Source organism: Ciona robusta, chromosome 1, assembly GCF_009617815.1.
Source record: "Ciona robusta chromosome 1, ASM961781v2".
NCBI classification, from domain to species: Eukaryota; Metazoa; Chordata; class Ascidiacea; order Phlebobranchia; family Cionidae; genus Ciona; species Ciona robusta.
The window spans coordinates 4,988,134-5,008,711 of NC_143235.1; the positions used below are offsets into that span (position 1 = coordinate 4,988,134).

General features: G+C 37.1%; 1 protein-coding gene across 10 annotated transcripts in view; it reads left to right on the forward strand.

Annotated features, from left to right (window-relative positions):
• The first annotated feature begins 657 nt into the window (after positions 1-657).
• The window catches only part of LOC149741715 (uncharacterized), a 38,256-nt gene continuing 18,335 nt past the window's right edge, over positions 658-20,578 (forward strand). Inside the window, exons 1-39 of one of the 10 annotated variants that reach the window (XM_089888686.1) lie at positions 659-1,173; positions 7,502-7,603; positions 7,736-7,834; positions 8,275-8,373; positions 8,489-8,587; positions 8,739-8,924; positions 9,141-9,164; positions 9,375-9,473; positions 9,571-9,771; positions 9,896-9,994; positions 10,065-10,163; positions 10,370-10,468; positions 10,863-10,961; positions 11,144-11,242; positions 11,971-11,994; positions 12,190-12,258; positions 12,335-12,463; positions 12,520-12,618; positions 12,864-12,962; positions 13,017-13,214; positions 13,274-13,376; positions 13,519-13,613; positions 13,684-13,782; positions 14,139-14,231; positions 14,448-14,526; positions 14,940-15,042; positions 15,225-15,338; positions 15,707-15,937; positions 16,188-16,286; positions 17,330-17,478; positions 18,379-18,590; positions 18,651-18,780; positions 18,842-18,913; positions 19,007-19,103; positions 19,165-19,329; positions 19,418-19,604; positions 19,810-19,938; positions 20,211-20,249; positions 20,427-20,505. In XM_089888686.1, the coding sequence (XP_089744812.1) occupies positions 787-1,173; positions 7,502-7,603; positions 7,736-7,834; positions 8,275-8,373; positions 8,489-8,587; positions 8,739-8,924; positions 9,141-9,164; positions 9,375-9,473; positions 9,571-9,771; positions 9,896-9,994; positions 10,065-10,163; positions 10,370-10,468; positions 10,863-10,961; positions 11,144-11,242; positions 11,971-11,994; positions 12,190-12,258; positions 12,335-12,463; positions 12,520-12,618; positions 12,864-12,962; positions 13,017-13,214; positions 13,274-13,376; positions 13,519-13,613; positions 13,684-13,782; positions 14,139-14,231; positions 14,448-14,526; positions 14,940-15,042; positions 15,225-15,338; positions 15,707-15,937; positions 16,188-16,286; positions 17,330-17,478; positions 18,379-18,590; positions 18,651-18,780; positions 18,842-18,913; positions 19,007-19,103; positions 19,165-19,329; positions 19,418-19,604; positions 19,810-19,938; positions 20,211-20,249; positions 20,427-20,505 (4,684 nt within the window). In that variant the 5' untranslated portion in view covers positions 659-786. The other 9 variants (XM_089888747.1, XM_089888732.1, XM_089888755.1 and 6 more) reach the window with 9 other exon arrangements.

Consider the following 20,578-nt stretch of genomic DNA (forward strand, 5'->3'; position numbering starts at 1 on the left):
TAGGGGGGAATGGGACACCTTTAGCACAGAATATCCAAACATCCTAATTTTGTTTTAAGCAATCAACAACGGTCTATGGGAGTCGTGAGGATACGGTCTTGTAATTCTTTCATTTTTTTTTGTTTACTACCAAATGTGACAAGAAAATAGATTGACAAGGTGTCCCGTCTTTCCCCAGCCTACTACACTCATTTTAATTGGTTAATTTGGTTTGATTACATTATCTCGCTAAATAGAGCGGGCAATGTGGGAAACGTTTTTATTTTCTTTTATATTCCCATTTGCTGGTAAACAAACTAATTTTAAAGAATCATACATCTGTGTTTTCTACTTTAATCAAACGAGCTTTGTTAACTCTTAAAAACACAATTGGGAAGTATAGGATATATTTGATATAACAGTAACCCATCTTACCCCATAGTACTACACATAGTAGGGGGGGAGAAATGGGTCATCTTTTCATATTACTTTCCTGTCGCATTTGGTAGTAAACAAAAGAACATTGATAGATTTATAAAACCGTATCCTCACAACTCCTATATGCCGTTGTTAATTGTTTAAACTAAAACACGTTCCGCATATTTGAATATTACATTATTTTATAGTCTTGTGTAACCACGAATGAATCTTACATATCAACAAACAATTTTAAAATAAATTTTCTTGTTGACAGCAAGTAAGTTAGTCTTTTGCAAGGTGTTTTTTTATTTGCTGGTGATCGGGTGACATGTGTGATAAGATTAAATTTCAGGTTCTACCCCTTAACTGAGTTTAATCTGAATCGATATGCCAGTAGCAAAGGGAGCCGGTTACGTGTTGTCAAGTCTTAATCAAAAGAAAAGAAACCGGGAAAAGCAAAATGGTATGCGCGGGAGCGTTACCGAAGGACAAAGTGGTTTGGTGGATAACGGCAGCGAGATGGCAGCAAAGATCGCTCAACAACTTTCTCTTGCGCGCAAACAGAGACGATTAGAACGAAAGCGAAAAAGAGGTTGCCGTCATTGCAACGGAAATCACAATCCGATATTAAATCCAGTTCCTTGCGAATTAAACATGAAAGTAGAGTGTGTTGGCTGCAAAAAGATTCTTGTTTTTAAAGAAAGTCCTGAAGACGACGTGTCAAGAATCATTAACAGATCCTGCTGTGCTAACTACAGGGGGAAACTTGCCAAGGTTTGTAAGTAAAAATAATTCGTTTCGTAGCAAAAGGAATACATTTTTTTAATTAGATGACACGCATTTAACCTGAGCAGTGTTAACTGCGTGACAGTTGTCTTTCTAACAGTATTATTACTAACTGTAATAATTCGTTGGGAAAAAAGTTCGCAAAGTAAGCACGGTCGTGCTTTTACGCTTCCCTGTGTATTGTGAGTCGATGATCCGTTTCTATCTTATAATCGAAGCTTTGTGATTCTTTCACCGGCAACGCCCGTCGTAGTTCACCAAGGTGCGCTTCTCGTTGAACGATTTACTTGCTATCCTTTTTCTGATGTCTCGGTTCGTCACCATGTGGTACAATGAAAAGAAAGGTGTCGATTGAGAACAAAATTCGTCGCTCGCTATTTTAGTTTCCTAGGTGTTCGCATTAGGTGGTACTTTAACGCTCATGATATGAAAAGTATAAAACTTTAGAATTATTTATTGCTTGGTTTGGTATATAGGGCCAACGTAATAAACCCGTGTCAGTGAAAACATCACGTTATTAATGAACTGGTAATAATCGTGGAATCTCCACGTGTAATGTTTATGAACAGCAGTGCATTCAGCAGTGCCACTTCCCCTGGTTACCGGGGCGAGCATTCCTGTAGCATTGAATATATTAATAATCGTAATTGCGACCCAACGTCGATTCGAGCCCATCTGCTTGATTAGATTCTGTTTTCGATCGTGGAGAGTGCTCGCCAGCGTTAGGTACAGTGATGTACAGTACTCAGTTTTATAACAAACCCGCGGGAACTCTATCTGCTTGACAGGCTCGAGCTAGAGTTTCAATGGTACTTAACTCTGTATAGCGGTGTACAGTCCTACTGAATCTGCTTCTGCTGTAAAGTAAAAGAATGAAGTTGGACGAAACTGATGATGTAAAAGCTGTTGCCGGGAATGAGGTAAGATATTATAAAGTTGTCGGCGCTTCTTGCTTTTATGAAGCTGGGTCAGGGTATCTTACATTTAGAAGAAACAAAACTACGTAAACGTATGTGACTGTTAATTTGATATTGAACATACCGATTATGGCTTATAGACAGTAAAAACACATCTGTACTGCACGCCAGTGACTGCAACGACAATACTTTGGAATTGAGACAGATCTATATTTCTGTGTAACGTTTTACTTTTTACAAAACATAAGAGTAAATAGCGCTTTCAGTGAGATTGCGAACAAATCATGTGACCATGGAACCTCATCACACCAAAGCAACAAAGCGATCGTTGCACTCTGGGGACCAACCGATGAATCATGGTTCTTGATTTAACACTGTGGGGTCATTACAACCTACACGAAGACACAGCCAGATGTATTCTGATACGTGCCTTCTGTTGCACCGGTCATTTCATGAACAGAAGGAGAACGTGAAATTGTAGCTGACCCTTCTTCTTTACTTTGTCTCGGTTGCCCGCGGCGTTGCGAGACAAGCGTTCCAGTTATAGTAAACAATCCGTAGATTAGACTGAGAGTCTAAGTAACTCCAAGATTTACGTAGTTCAGGATTAGTGCGATCGAGGGCGGCGCCAAGAGTGGCTTTATTACAACGTCCTTCGTTCGCCACGCTTAGTGAGTTTGTATAATGAGAAACGAGCGCTTGAGTCGAACTCTAGAAGTACAATTACTGTACGACTGTGTCTTGACTGGGTATTCAGTACAATGTAAACAGAACATGTGAATTATGTGGTTTAAACAAATAGGTACAGCATATCAATTATTGTTAGTACATCTAGTACTACATATTATATTGAAGTGTCTCTTTGTTATTAACGATGTGATGTTGTTTATGGCTGTGCCCACAATAGTGTTTTGTTCGTTCCCGCTTCGCCATCTTTGTCTAATGGTAGAATCGTTCCAATGTTCTTTGGTGTATTTTGCATAAGAGCGACAGATGAGAAACTCCATTATAATTTTAATTTGTGAAGCTGTTGTGTTTAAAAGAAATAAAGCATACGACCCAGTGATAAGTGAGTCGTACAAGTGTGCGCTCGGTCAAACCCGCCTTTGCTGCCGTCAGTTGGCCGCGACAGCGTATATTGCTGGGAGTGCCAGCCAAAACAAATGTTCCACAGTCAGCACTCGCTTGCTGTTGAAAGGGCACTCTAGTTAATCTTCAACTTATACGAACAGTTTGAACAAGCACGGTACGGTAAAGATTCGCGTATGTGTAGATTCGCTAGTTGAAATACTGGTTGAACATCTATTTATGTACGCATCGAAGCATGGTACTTTTCATTGTACAGTAAAATCTAAAACCATTGTTGTGTGGCATACTTTGAGTTAACTTTGGTAACAGCAGCTTGAATACGGGAAAAGTTAGATTGAAGGTCATGTAGTTATATAGATACGAAATATAGTTTGTTCGGCGCAGCCAGTGTGTTATTTGTTTGCCGGTATATCTCAGTTTAAGGGAATTCTAGATCATTTTATTACGGTTTGAATCACAGTCATTGAAGTATTTATTTGTACATTTATACTTAGCTCGATAGACACGTTATTAGAAAGGTTGGGCTTTAAGTAGTCCTGTAACGATGGATACAACTGCTAAGAACAACAGCATTAAAACACGCCGGGCTCCGAAGTATCACAGCACTATAAAAAAGAGCAATGACCCAGCGGCTAGTATGAAAGAGGTAAGAATATGAATTGTTTAAAAAACCTATGTTACAGTCGATGACCAATCCTGCAAATGTTTGGTTACATGCGTTTTGTTGAATTTTCGCGTAAATGAGAGCTACTTTTGCATGTTTTAAAAGTTACATCCGTTGCCAATGTGGAGAGTTTTTTGTTTGTGTATTTGTAGCCAGTAGTTCACTAGCGATGAATTCGAATGTGAACATTATCCCCAGAGCCGGCATTGTCAGCCATACACAGTCTACTCATCTCAATATTTGCCTTCTCAGACACTGACGTAATAGCCAGTAAAAGCTGAGATTAATAACCCGAGTCGTCTATATAGGCGCCTAGTATCAGTAATTGGCTTTATACTGTGCTCTTACTGTACCATTGTCGAATGTTATTGTATCCGTTTGTGATAAATGCAATGCATTAAGTTTGCGACGGTTTGTGTATAAAATTAAAAAAAACGAATGTCGTCTAATTCTAAACAGGTGTACACATATTTTCACCGTAAACTGTGTATTTGAAAACTTTACTGAGAATGGCACATCATTGAACCATATCGCCCACGTAACTCCTGGCAAGCTTGTAACCATTGGAACCTATAATCGTGAACTGTTTTGTCCACGCGTTACTTCACACATCGGTTGCTCTGTGTAGTATTATCTATGGTAGTTTAATATTTTGAGAGTTTCGATTTAATGTACTTTTCTGTGTCTTGTTCAAGCAATTTTAAAACCGTATTATATTCCACGTTGTACACTTGACTGATAATGCTTATTTGAACTCGTCTACCCTTTAGAGTTTCCCTGAGGCTAAACATTGTTGATATGCGTGACCTGCAGTTATTTCGGTTATTGCTTTCCAAAAATGAGATAGTGTCGAAATGTTAAGTAAATTTTTCAGTGTTTTCACAGCTGAGTCCAAAAACTGCATTGTGGTGCTGCCCCTTGGGATTTAGTATGCTATAATAAATTTATAAACTTTATTTACGAATGTTTTGTTGAGCTGTGTTTCAAGTAAAACATGAAAGGTTGATCGAAAAATAACGAACTCAGTTAGTGCGTTTTAAACTATCTGCTAGCTTTACGTTCCATCAATACTCTGCTCACACGTCACACGCCTCTTTTGTGGGAACCCCATAGTAAACTCAACGCGAGCTACATTGTTCAGGGCACTCTTTGCAAAACAGTTCAATTTTCCCTCTTATCTGTGGTCTGCTCTGTTGCTGGAAGTCCAATCAAACGAAAGAATGACATTCTTTGCATTCTTGAAACGCCACCTAATCGTTGTATTTCTTTCCCACCGGTTTAAAAATAATTAATTCCACCGCCATTTTAGTTTAATAAGATTAAAAGAACAATATTAATCTATTGTATACCTAGAATATGATAACGTTTTTGATATGGACGCCAGTGGCAATAAACGTTTTAATTTAACAGGCATGTACAATGTAGTATACCTTATAATCCATTACAATTCTCACAAAACTGTCCTTGTCTCCGCTAACAAAAACATTTAGATTGCTCCCTTGTTTAATTTGATCGATTAACCGTGTTCTTTTTAACGTAGTTTGTCCCTCACGTGTAATGTGACAAGACAAGGTCAGTAAACCAACGTGCTCTCAGCAACCGTTTTCTGTTGCCAATCTGTATCGATGTATGCTGGGTTATCCCGTGCTCTTATTAAGTTAAATGTTCCCTTACTTTTACCAAGCGTAATTATATTAAGTTACTTTGTTTACGCTGTTAAACCATTATTTAGTGATCGGAGTGCGAAGAAAAATCAACTGACTCATAACATTAATTCATTTTTATTTTGCCATTTGACGTCATAAGTGTTCTATTTATATCCAACTTTTCTAATATAATATATTATCGACAAATCTCTGTGGATCTCAAGGCATATTTTCATATTTTCTGTCTGTTCGATTTATTACTCAATAAATATTGACCAGATTTTAAAACAACAACCGTATTTTGCAAAACTTGAGAAGCAGAGTTATGGGAGTATTCTGACATATATGTGTCGTATTGTTTAACAAAGGTGTGCATTGTAGACGTAGTATGTAGAAACGTTATTAGTTGTAGTTTTAACGCTTGAGTTTTCGAGTGTTAGTTTTGTATCATGTTAATCCTGAAGCGGGCTGTTGTTCGTTTAAAGTTACACAGCTACACTCACCAATGCGATGTTACAAACATATCGTTCCTACCTGACCGGGTTCGTTTTCGTTCATGTTTTATGCATTGATCCCAGCGTCTTGTTATAGAGTGTGAGGGTTGCAAGATAATGAAAGAAACAGAGCAGTCATCATGGGGAGTGATCGATATTGAAATTGCAGGACCATCTGCGCCATGCATTCATTTTTAGAAAACCGTTAGTGCGGAGGAACGTGTCTTCTAAAACTACATATCCGCCACTACGAAGCGGAAATCCTTAGGATTTGGTAGCATTATATCATTTAATTTCAGTGCGCGAGCTTTTAAGTCAGTGCAGCATTAGCAAGCAGTAGCAAGAATGGTAAAACAGCCAGATTGTGCAAGTTCTACTACTTCGTCAACATCCGTAAGTAAACAACATTGGTTCACAGACATACAGTTTACAGTCGATTAAATATGCGTTCTACCCCCCTGCCCTTTCCTTTATGGTCAAATTATTAAGGTTGCACGTTCACTCTTGTTGTGTGTTTTTTTGCATTTTTAGTTTGACCATACCATATTATAATCCTCGAAAGTTTCTCTTATATAACTTTTATTAGAATCGGAAATCCATTTAATACGCTCGATGTCGCGGTCATATTGATTTCCAAGTAGTGGGAGTCTACAGGGAGCTGTCGAATCAAAATTAACTTTTCTTTATGTTTCATTGCTGATGCAATATTAAAAACCGACATATTTACATTTACTATTAAAAACTGACATATTTACTACTACATTACTGGCAACTTGTAAGCTGGCACGAGGTGTTAAACCCGTGTGATAACGACTGTCGTTTTCCGGCCACGCGAGGATAAAATAAGTTACATTCATTCATTACATTCACTATGATGAAGTACCCCTACATTGGCACACGTTTTACCACCATTCGTTAATTAGAACTCAATCTAAGAAAACTGGTTCAGCAGATGTTAATTTTTTTTTACCTGTTCCAATAACCTGCCTTTACCAACTGTACATTATGATCCATTAAAAAAAAAACGCGTTCGATATTCAAAAGTAATTAGTACTAATTACGTCACGATTTATACGCTTCGTTAAGCTGATCCAGTTTGTTCATATATTGTGATGGAATGGCTTATATTGGATTTTTTGTTCAATGGCGCCCAACCCCCCAGCTGGAAGCATTGTTCCCGCTCTATGTGCTCCAATTGGTTTGAATTCGTCATTTCGTTCTATTTACGACTTGAAAGCTTCTCCGACTTCGGGTTTTTTTTATCTCAGTTTATTTGATTTGCTGAGCGTCAATAGAGCAATCATGTTATAGTAAATTTGGAGAGAGTGGATACCCTTACACGACTGTTTGTGTAGAGCCACCTTCAGATGAATTCTTTGTCGTTCCAATTACTGCAACACATTCATGCTTCTGAATTGATGATAACTGTATCACATATTTTTAACTTAAAAAATGATCATATCTCGCCGTTTCTTTTAATAAAACATATCGTTTATTCTATTTTAGGGCGGTGGGGGAAGCTTATTGCGATCTGCTCGGTCCGGTAACCTAGAAAAACTAATCAATCTGCTGGACCAGGAGAATGTGGACATCGGAACATCCAACAGTGTAAGTACTGGCGTGAAGGTTTTTGTGGTTGTGTCAATTTCACAACTCACAAACCAACAGACTAAATTCGGGAACGTTTGAAATTGATCAACCAGGATAACGTTTTCTCAATACTCAATTTAATTTTGGCAGAGCGGACTGACTGCGCTGCATCTCGCAGCCAAGGAAGGCCATTGTGACATCATAAATGAACTACTTAAGCGAGGTGCTGACATCAACCAAACTACCAAGGTTAATATTTTTATTCATCATGTTTTGGGCTCATCCTACAATATAGCCAGTGTTTGTTAATTTATTTAATCCGTATGTTAACCTAAACTTTGTATATTTTCACACACCATATAGTAGGTGAGGACACCATTTTATTCCATTACAAGATAGAACACCATTTTATTCCATTTTCCATTTTATTTGGTATAGTAAACAAAGAACATTCAAAAAATTATAAAACCAAATCCGCACAACTGCCATATAGACCGTTGTTATTGTTTAAAACACGATCAGGATGTTTGGATATTATGCGCTAAAAGGTGTCCCATCTTCCCCACTCTACACCATACACATCTACAGTAAGCATGATAAAAAGTTCCGTGGCCATGTTTTCGTAAGACTGCTTCTTGTGTATTCTGTTTCTTGAAATGTAACTAAACCTTCCACGTTCATATTTCCAGCGTGGAAACACCGCTCTACATATCGCTTCACTTGCTGGTAAACTCCCCGTTGTTGAACTTTTGATTGAAAAAAATGCCGACCCAAATGCACAGGCACAGGTGAGTGAACTTTATGCATCAACAGTTTAAACAATATTCTAAACAAGCCACCCATATCATGGTTTCTAATTTGATTTTCTTTACGTTGGCTAATTTTACATTTTTTCCGTGATAGAATGCGTTCACTCCTCTGTACATGGCATCACAAGAAGGAAACGAGGCGATTGTTGACTTTCTACTGAAACACGGTGCCAACCAAAGCATATCCACCGAGGTATTGAAGCTTTAATGGGTTTAAGATTTAATTATAGCATTTAAACTAATAGCACACTGAACTTTACAGAACGCATTACCATGCGGTCTTACTGTGTTCTATATCTAACATTATGAAAGGTTTTGATTGGTTTAATCTTTTGCTTCTACAGGATGGGTTTACGCCACTTGCTGTCGCCCTACAGGAAGGCAAAGATCGCGTAGTATCGCTGTTACTTGACAATGATGTCAAAGGTCGTGTAAAACTACCAGCATTGCACATAGCTGCGCGTAAAGATGACGTGAAGGCTGCCACTTTACTTCTACAGAATGACAACAGTGCCGATACCACGTCGAAGGTGATACTTTTACCTCATGCAGTCGCACTATTAAATTCATTTTTGTTAGATATACGTTGTATTTCATTTGTTCACTGTTATAGCTCTTCTTGATTATCATCACAAATATAGCGCATCATTCAAAATTTCAAAGCACATGTAAGCTTTAGAAGCACGATTGCAAATCACTAACGGCACATTGTTGTTTCTATTTGCATGTCCTTGTCGTCCAAATAGATGATGGTGAACAGAACGACTGAGGTAAATATATGTTGTTTCTATGTTCATACAAGTTTATTCACAGGCCATTGTAGTTCGTTATTTCTAGGGTTTCACAAATTCCTAAATGTTAAATATAGTCATTTTGAACAGCGGTTTACCGGATTTTGAGTATCACATTTTGGAGTGGGCAATTGCGAGACGAATTTTTATCGGCTAAAATATTTTTCAACGTGACTTTTACTTTATTAGAGCGGTTTCACTGCACTCCATATTGCTGCACATTATGGTAACGTTAATGTTGCGACTTTGCTTCTAAATCGTGGAGCTGTGGTGGACTTTACAGCCAAGGTAAGCGACATCTACTTTTCATCAAGTGCTATGTTTGTCCGATATTCGGTTAGACCAGACACAAACAAAAAGAAATTTACAAATTTTTATTGGACAGAACGGAATTTCGCCCATGCACGTCTCAGCAAAAAGGGGACACACCCGATTTTGCGCACTTCTCTTGGAACGAAATGGTAAAGCCAGTGCTTGCACTCGTGACGGGCTTATCCCGCTTCATTGTGCTGCCAGATCTGGTCACGTACCTATTGTGAAGTTATTCCTTGATCACCCAGACACCCCGAAACTTGCGAGAACAAAGGTAAGCGGTCTTGTTCTTATTTTTACTACTGATGAAAACACCAAATATTTTAAGTAAAATACAAAAATCTTTGTACACGTTGTAAGTTTAACTACAGTGGTCAATCGATTTCTTTCAATTTTAGAATGGATTATCTAGTCTTCACATGGCTACTCAAGGAGGTCATGTAGACGTATTGAAACTTTTATTAGACCGTGAATACTCTGTTGATGACGTCACATCGGTACGTTTTATTTTGGTTAATTTTAAGTTTCCGATAAATATATATTTTAATATGTTTATTTCTCAAACAGGATTATTTAAGCCCGTTACACATCGCTGCACACTGTGGTCACGTGGAAATAGCGAAGGTTTTATTGGATCATGCAGCACATGTTGATTGCAAGGCGTTGGTAAGTTAAATTACATGCATAGTTTTTATGTGTTATAATTAAGGGTATTCTGATACTACTGTGCATATTACATTCTCAAAGAACTATCTGGCACGAAAGATTATAGCAATATTAATGCCAGAAGATCAGTTCTTGGGAATAAAATAATGGTACTTCGACAATACAACGAAACAAAACAAAACGAAATGAACATTTTATTTTAATAGAACGGATTTTCTCCGCTTCACGTGGCATGTAAGAAGAATCGTTTAAAAGTAATTGAACTCTTTATCGAACATGGAGCAAACATCGAAGCAGTAACTGAGGTATGGAGTATTGAAATTATTAAATATTATAAAAAAAGACATGCTCTTCCACGAGCAGTTTTGTACTGATATGTAACACTGAACGTATTTAAATATTCTAGCTGTAAAAAACTTAAGTTCCTGTTACAGCGCAATGCAATTTGCTCTCCTGTTTAATTCATGACTATGTGTCACGTGTTATAGGAGGATATGAATAATTAATTCGAAGCTCTCTTACGTATCTGTCGTGTATTGAAAAACAAACCCATTGTCCTCCGTTTTATTGTCTTATTGTAATCGGACTAATTGAACTACTGCTTTTGTAAACACACTGCTGTTAATAAAACAATTAAGGCGCTCGGTTCCTCTATATATGATATATCTCATTCAAACTACAATATTCGTTATTTTGCAGTCGGGTCTGACTGCAATGCATATTGCATGCTTCATGGGCCATTTTGAAATTGTAAAAATGCTGTTGGAACGAAGTGCAAATTTGAACACGATCAACGTGGTGAGTTGGATTGTTTAGGTTATATGCCAACTGTGTTCATTAAAGATGTATGAAACAGAAAATGTGTATGAGGATAATTGCTTTTACATGATCATTTTCCAAATCTCATTTACATTTACCGTTTGGTCTATGGTTTATTAGATCTGTCCATAATAAAACATCTAATGTAAAATGCATAACAGAGAGGCGAGACGGCTTTGCACATGGCGACAAGATCTGGCCACGAAGAAATCGTCACGTACTTGCTTCGTCACGGAGCCCAACCAGACGCAAGGAAACAGGTGCCTACGTCATGCGTCAGTGACGCAATTGTTGCGTAACTTAAACTTTACGAAAACTGAGGAACGATTTACTGCGCGCATTTGAGCATGGTCATTGTTGCGAACACATTTGCGATTGTTTGACGTTGCACGTGCGTCACTATTGTCCATAAACGAACAGCCTTTTATTGTTTGCTTTATAGTGATTGAAATCCATTCATAAAAAAACATGCATTCATGTTATTGCCCTCCAAACAACCCAGTGCTACCTATTACCGTGGGACGCGCATGTTAATTGTATTATTGTTTGCTTGCCACGAATCATCGGATTTTAAGCATTTCCGCCAAAATACAATTTTGCTTTGCACTTGTCGACATGAGGAGCTATCACGCGCCGATCGCTTTCGAACCCACATTATCGCTTAACTGTATTACGTAATATGAACAGTTTCATAATCTCGCTTAATCCGTCCTATGATTTCTACTAAGCCTATATTAGCACTTTTCGAGTAGCAACAACATTCACGAGATTTGCAACACATTTGCAGTCTGTGTCCCGGCGCGCGATCGTTCCTCAGTTTTATAATGTTCTAGTTTCATGTCAATGTTTTGCCTGTCATTGTGCTGTGTTATGTGTTTCATACCATTTAATATCATAAGCTTCTATAAGCCTTGAGTGACATGTACAATAAATTTTCTTTTCTGCGCCGTAATGTAATTTGACTTTTTGTGTGATTTTGCTGCTCAAGGAATGGGAGGGTATCTATCCCGATGTAAGTATCAAGAAATCGATGTATATCCATCCCGTTTGTATATAATGAACCATTGCTGTACAGTGTACACCAAAGCGTATTTGGAATTTGGACTTCCCGTTTATATGTTTAAATGCGTGGGCCGATAAGCTTAGATAGTATGATTAGAACGTTAACTTCGTTACTAGTTTAATTTGTTACCAACTTCTAATGCAGGAATCGCAGACTTGTCTCCACCTTGCTGCAAGATTGGATAAAGTTGCAATTCTGAAGCTTCTGATCAAGGTAAACATTTTCTCTAATCAAATTTTGTGGTGGAATAATCCTATTTTGGTGGCAACTCTAATGTAATTATATGCAGTACGGAGCTGCTGTGGACGCAGTGATGCACGACGGTTACACACCACTGCATATAGCTGCCAAAGAAGGTCATGTCGTCATATGTGAAGTTCTATTGGACAACGGAGCTTCGGTTACGCGAACGACATTGGTAAATCAAGTAAAATCATTTCCTAACTAATTTTTAAACAATATTTATCTTTCCAGAAAGGGTTTACGCCGCTTCATCTTGCAGCGAAATACGGACGTTTAGAAGTTGCCAGTTTGCTGCTAAAGAATCATTCATCTCTGGATAGCGGTGGAAAAGTAAGCTATATATTGTAGGGTGGGGGAAGACGGGACTCCATTCCATACTATTTTCACACACAATTTGGCAGGAGACAAAGAACGAACAAAGAATTATAAAACCGTATACTTACGACTCCCATAGACCGTTGCTAATTGTTTAAAACACGATCAAAATAATTGGATATTATGTGCTAAAGGTCTCTCGTCTTCCCCATCCTTCTATTTTAAAATAATGGAACACTTGGCTGATTTTGTTTGTTCAGGATGGTTTGACTCCGCTTCATGTAGCTGCACATTACGACAATCAACAGGTGGCGCTGTTGCTCCTCAAAAACGGAGTTTCACCCCATGCGTCGGGAAAGGTATATAAACATTGTCGTTAATAATGCGTACAATTAAAATGTAAATCTTTTTAGAATGGTTACACGCCACTCCATATTGCTGCAAAGAAAAATCAGATGGACATTGCCCTGACGCTTCTCGAATACGGTGCTTCTCCGAACTGTAAAACACGAATGGACGTTACACCACTTCACCTCGCATCGCAGGAAGGCCACACAGACATGTGTAGCATCTTGTTGGCCAAAGATGCCAATGTTAACGCAGGGGCAAAGGTAGTGCAATCTCAGTGAAAATTAAGATACCAATAGTAAAACGCGTTTTTGTTTTTTAGCATGGTCTGACTCCGATGCATTTAGCTGCACAGGAAGACAGGATATCAGTAGCAAAAGTTCTCTACGATAATGGATCTCTTGTGGATCCGTTGACAAGATCAGGTGAGTTACGTGTTTATGATGATTTCTTTACCGAGTTATACCACATGCATTCAACAAAGTTACATTCGTTTAATAAAGCGACTCCCATTAAACCTTACATTAAAAGGTCTCTAATAACTTGATTGACTTTGCTTTTTAAAAGGCTGCACACCTCTACATATCGCATCCCATCATGGAAATATCAAGGTCGCCAACTATCTGCTTTCTCTCGGTGCAAAAGTCAACGCAAAAACCAAAGTAAGTTTTGACCTTTCGTCAGTTGAAAACTGCTTTAGTCACCATTAACCCATTCCTACTTAATTAACAGAACGGTTACACTCCACTACACCAAGCCTCACAACAAGGTCATACTCATGTTGTCAATCTGTTGTTGGGATACGGAGCTTCACCGAATGAGCTGACAAACGTAAGTGAAACACTCCTAATCAATATCACTTTTGCATATATCAGCTAGCATTGCGGACCAGAGACGTAACGGCAATTTCTCAAACCCATTGGTGCCTTATATGCTGTCTCTAACTTTCCAGCCATACAAAAATTAATAGATCTAAAAAAAGTCACCCAAAAAGTTGTTTACTCGCGGTAACTCGACACGAGGTGTGTAAAACTAAACACTCTGTTATAACGACTGTTGTTGCCGTACTACGCGACCATATATAAGATACATTTATTCAATTATACAGTCTATGTAAATGTAAAATGTCCATGTTTGTCGAGTTTATACAACTTTTATAGGAATGAAAATTCATATTTACATTGCAGAGCGGCAACACGGCTCTCTCATTGGCTAAGCGCCTCGGCTACGTCACTGTCGTGGATACACTGAGAACTGTAACAACGGAAGTAACGACAACGGTGTGTGTGGTGTTTATATTCGTTTAACTTTCTATTGTGCAGTTATGATGTTCGATGAAGATAGCGATAAAACAACAGTTTTTCCTATATTGGTGAATTCAATTATGTAGAGTTGATACGTATATACGTATATGGCTATATGCTATTCACTATTTAACGGAATTGTTTGAACCAGTTTTTTATATTTGCATTTTACAACGTTTGTTTTTTCGGCAGGTGTCAGAGGAGAAGAGAAAGTTAAATATTCCCGAGACGGTGAATGAAGGATTCATATCAGATGCTTCTGATGACGAAGGTATTAATTGTAAATGTGAAGCACTTAGATAAGAAAGTGCGTCTTAGTGTTTCAAGTTCTGTCAGTGTTTTATGATTACCCAGCAAGAGAAACCACATATCTAATTCCACTGTAAAACGACGGGGTCCCTTCTTCTTAGTAGTATTTACAATCGAAACGATTATAATACGTCTCTCGTATCTACGCAAACATAATGAAGTTGTTCGGAATGCGTTTGCCTGATACTAGACCTACTTTAGTTCATATTTACTCATTCTGCTAAACAGTCAGCAATTTGTTAGGAAACTAGTTTAAGATAAGAACTTAAGAACACACTGTCGTATAGAAATTAGGGGTATTTTATGTCAATCAAATTGTGACTGTTATCTTGTATTGTAAGAATATAAAGTTAAAACTAACCATGATTGCTGCAGAAGACGGAATGGTTGGCGGTGGATTCCTTACTAACACTGAACTTAAGGAACTTGGAGATGATAGCATCGTTCCCACTGAAGCTTCTATGTTTGCTGTTAGCAGGTAACGAGTCTAAAATAACGAAAAACGGAACCGTTGTAGCGTACCTTATGTTAACGGGAAAATATAACATTACACATTGATACATGTTCATACATAAAAGTTATACCGATATGACAATGAAAACCATTGGTATTTAAAATACCCATTTCTAGTAATTCATCGTATACATTTGCATTACCCAGAGATTCTCGCTATTCTACATTGGGCTACAGTGCATCAGAGAGAAGATCATCTTACTCATCATCGGTTAGTGAGAATGATAACATGAAGTCAATCCGCAGCCCTAGATACAGCGGGTGGGTTCTCTATACCTTATGCATTTATTTCAACGTATTTTGGAGAAGAGTTTTTGCGATTTCATGCAGTTTGTTAAATCGATTTAAACTGTTTTGTACACGTTTACGATTGAGAACAAAATATATATAGTAGGGGAAGGCTGTATGGACACTATGATAACTTAAACATCTTCATAGGGGAGCGATTTATATAAATGGGTGGGGAAAGATGGGACACCTTTTGCTTTAGCATATAATATTCAAATATCCTGATCGTAATTTAAACAATTAACAACGGTCTATGGGAGTTGTGAGGAAACGGTTTTATAATTCCTTGAATTTTCTTCCGCCCACCCTAATGTATATAAACTATTTCTGAATATTTCCAGCTTTCTTGTATCGTTCATGGTCGACGCCCGTGGTGGATCGATGCGCGGTTCACGTCACCCAGACATGCGAATTATTGTTCCGCCGAAAGCGTGCAGTGCCCCTACCAGAGTCACGTGTAGGTTGGCGCGTTCACGTCACGGTTCCTCGCCGACCAACCTCTCATTATTTGATGGAGAAGGTAAAGCATCTCGAGTGTTGGAGCTCGGACCAAGAGGTGGAAGTTTCTTAGAGTAAGTTTCTTGCGTTTACTAAGTAATTTTATTTAACGTAGTTACCAAAACCAATTAGGTTTTGCCTACCGATTTTTTAATGTTCTATTCAGGTAACCTTTAGAGTAACGTAAAACAAACTTTGTGCACATTTACCGTAACTTAAGTTGTTTAAAACGTACAATTTTGGCGAATATTGAAGTTAACATTGGTTAAACTTATGTAATATCTACTTCACATTAAGTATAAGTTTTCCGTTTTCAAACTGCAGCCAGCTGCATAGCCCACGCACGTCGCCACCCCTCACAGAGGGCGAAGGTTTAGCTGCCAAGGTGGTTCAGCTTGGTCCGAAAAATACTCAATTTCTAGGGTAAACGTTTGATGTCGTCAACTTTATGTTCATTGCCCAATTCAATATTTTTTACAGCAATAATTTCCTAATTAAGTTTGTTTAATTCTTCGTGCTAATAATTGGTTGAATAATCTCTATTTGTTGTAATTTGTGCTTTTCATATGTTTCATCGGTTGCATGCAAAGCTTTAACATTGGCGTGAGGCAGTTATAGTTACTTTACTACTTAATGTTTTATCTTTTTGTTAGCGTCTATCCCGATAACAAACACGAGGTGAACATGTAGTTGTTTCTGAAAATGCGATCCAAAATTGCAAGAACTTTAAATTTTGATCGTTGGCATTTTAACTGCGCAGATTTATGGTAGTTTTTACATCACTCGGTTGAACGGAAAAAAGTTTTTTTTTTACGATAATTAATTACTTTAGTTAGAATAATAACAATGAAATTTAACCGTACATATTGTCGGAAAATAAGCGACATCGTAAACATCTGTGCGTAATAAGGACCGACCTAATAATGTTTTTAAGGTCGTTGTTTTTGGAACTGTATACATAAACGAACGATTAATAAAACAAACACAGTCATTATTTATTACCTGGAGAGTACAATAACAGCGTCAGAAAATTCGTCAATATTATTACTGCTTGCTGTAAACACATTTTCATTTTGGTGTAATCTACAATTGGGTCACTGCAAATAAAGACTAAAAACGTTAATCAGTTAACAATATTGAAATTTATTTCTGGTTTCGTAGTGTGGGGGAAGACGAGACACTTTTAGCGCATAATATCCAAACATCCTGATCGTGTTTTAAACAATTAACAGCGGTCTATGGTAGTTGTAAGGATGCGGTTTTAAAATTCTTTGAATGTTCTTTGTGTGAAACAGAAAATAGAATGAAAAGGTGGCCCATCTTCCCCACCCTACTATACTTTTCCTTCTAATTAAACAATTAGTATAGTTATCATCCATTGCTTAATTAGCGATTCAAGCCAAAAGCAACTCTTGAACTGTTTATATTTTTAATATGCTAAACAACACACACTGCCTTTTTTTCAGACCTGTCGCCATTGAAGTTCCACATTTTGCAAACGTACGTGACAATAATCGTCAGCTGGTTGTGTTGAGGAGCAGTGACGGTGAAACATGGAAGGAACATAAATGGCCGTGTTCTGATGAACAATTCCTAAAACAACATCCTACACAAGGTAAAATAAAGTGCTACATTCAACATAGACTCTTTTAACATTAATTTCCCTTGGAATATATAGTATGGTGGGGTAAGAAAGAATGCTCCGGCACATTTTGCCCAATATTTCAAAAATCAAAATACATGATGAATATGTTTTCCATGCATTCTCTTGTTATTGTATCAGTTTACCATATTTTATTCATTCTCAAGGTATAAATTATTGGATTAAAAACAAACCTTTTAAAGTTTTGCAATAAATACCTACAAAACTGCAATGTGGGGCAAAATGGGACGACAATTTTATTTTTATATTAAGAGTATTCTGCAATTGTAGTTAAGCTACCAAAGTTAATGAGCACTGCTTCTTCCTTAGCAATGAAACTTTAAATTTCAAAATGGTATTTTTGTGCTAATTTCATTCATATTTTTAGCCATATTGACCTGTGCCTATATTTCTCATTTAATCTTAATTTTTCTCACAAAACAAAAAATATTTTTTTGAGGTAAAATTAAATTCTACCAAATATTTGGACTTACATGGACTTACAAATATATGGGTTACCATTTTGATCATGTTTATGTTAAAAGTACATACATACATACACATCAGCTAACTCTAGTTTGAGATATCATTTCTAGCGCTGTGGCAAAGTGATTGGCGCACCTGCTTATAACCCAGAGGTTATGGATTGAAAGCTGCTTGTTGTTACTATTGTGGTCGCATGTGTCATTGAGCAAGACTTATCGATAATTGCCCCAACCCCAGTGATCATAAAAAGATTGTCTAATTGTCTGCCATACAGAAAATAAACAGTCGCCCACAAAGTTACATATGTGGTAACTCGTAGGTGGGCACAAGATGTATGAAACAAGAGACCAGTGTCATAACGACTCTCATTCTATCGTTCTTTATTAGATTTGGAATCAGCTGAAAAACTTGCAAAGCGGCGTGTCTTCCGTGTTATTACATCTGATTTTCCAAGATACTTTGCTTTGGTTACCCGTCCCACTGAATCCTCAAGAGGGGTTGGAGAGGATGGTGGAGAGATTTATTCCGAGGTTCTACAGCAAGCTAAAGCAAAATTCCCACAAGGATCTTTAACCAAAAAGATTGTAGTTTCACTGCAGGTACCATATTTTTATCTGAATATTTAACTTAATGTTTCACTCACCACTTTGTTTTTGTAGATATTGCCTATAACTGCTGAAACATGCAGACGTGCTGTTGGATTAAAAGCAAAAGCGAGCTCAATACTTACTATTGAACCCAGAAGAAGAAAATTTCATAAGCCAATTACACTAACTATCCCATTACCAGGTAATTATGTTTATTTTGATAAGTAACCGTTTATCAGAATTTATTTTTAAATTTGCAACAGACGGATCTGATATGAAAGACTATCTCAGTTCAACTGAAGATTCCACTTTACGCCTCTTATGCAGCATATCAGGTAACAAACTTCATAAATTTAATGTTTTGTATTATACCTTAAATGTGTATGTAAGTATTGCCAATGGTATTTATAATGGGTAAATATGATCAGGTGGTTCAGATCCTGCACAATGGGAAGACATAACAGGGTCAACTCCACTTAACTTCCTAGATAACTGTGTTTCATTCACATCAACAGTATCTGCAAGGTATGGAAATACATTGTGTGAACACTATTTGCAATTTTGACCTAATTTAATATTGTTTCAGATTCTGGTTAATTGATTGCCGTCAGCCATCAGAGTCTTCTATTCTTGCACACCAGATATACACTGAAGCTACCAGAGTTCCTTATATGGCAAAGTTTGTTGTATTTTCGAAATCACACGATCCCTTGGAAGCAAGAATTAGAGTATTTTGCCTTACAGATGACAGGTTATTTTAGTTATTGATAATCATATATATTTTGTATATGCAGAACTGTGGGAATTTTCATTTTTATAATATGTTTGCTGTTCTCTAGGTATGAGAAAACACTTGAATGTCAAGAAAAATACACAGAAATAGCGAGAAGCAAAGACATTGAAATTTTTGAAGGAAGTTCAATTTTAGTTGAATGTTCCGGTAACATCTCAACTCCCTTAAAGTCAGGACAACATAAGTGCAATTTCCATTCATTTACTGAAAACCGAGTTCAGCTTCATGTAAAGGTAATGTTAATGTTTATTTTAAAACAGAAGTTTGTGGATCTTTAACATTCTGAAACTAAGTTTATATATATATATATATATTGAATAGATATTTTTATTAGCCAACTTTTTAAGACAGAGCAGTAAAGTTTAATTACCAAAAAGTGCATTGCAACTATATTTAATTTAGTATCACATTTTAAACGATTTTTTATTTGGTTCTCAGGTAAGAGACTCTACACAAGAACCATGCGGTCGTTTAACATTCTACAAACTTCCACTGGGAGCACCAAAGACTCATGGCCCACGGAAGACTTTATGCAATCTGAATATTAAACTTCCTAAATATGAAAGGGTAAGACTACATTGTTGGCAATAAAACACTTCGAAATTTTTATTTTCATAAAATGTTAATTGTTAATGTATAATAGGAATGAATCAGTAAATAATGGGCCTTAATAAAACATGCTGCTATGTTGCACTTTAGTGGAAGCTGAAATGCACTTATTTTATAACGCCCTCTGTTAAACACTGTTCACCACGCAAGTAGAAACACGCTTGGCATTTTGCACTTCTTAAATCTTAAATCTACAATTTCTAACTGCTGTTTTTTGCTGATTTAACAAGGATTCCGAGTCGGATGATGAGCACTTCCAGCATGCACAGGTGAAGCTTATAATTCCTCATGTGTGGCATATTATACTGTGCATGTGGCATAACTGCATGCAACTTTCTAAGCGTAGAAATATTTTTGTAAGCTTAATTCAGTAGCGCTTTTGTATGCAACTGCAAAATTATACAACCTTTTATATCCTAATTAAGTTTTACCTGCCTTATGTACAGACTGTCAAAGGGAACAATATGGAGCCAGAAACACCTGAGCAAGCCCGGAAACGTTACTATCTGATTGATCCAGCATCAGGTACATAACCAAAAAAATACATTAATTTTAATTTACTTTAATACATACGTATCAACTAGTCAATCAGAATAAC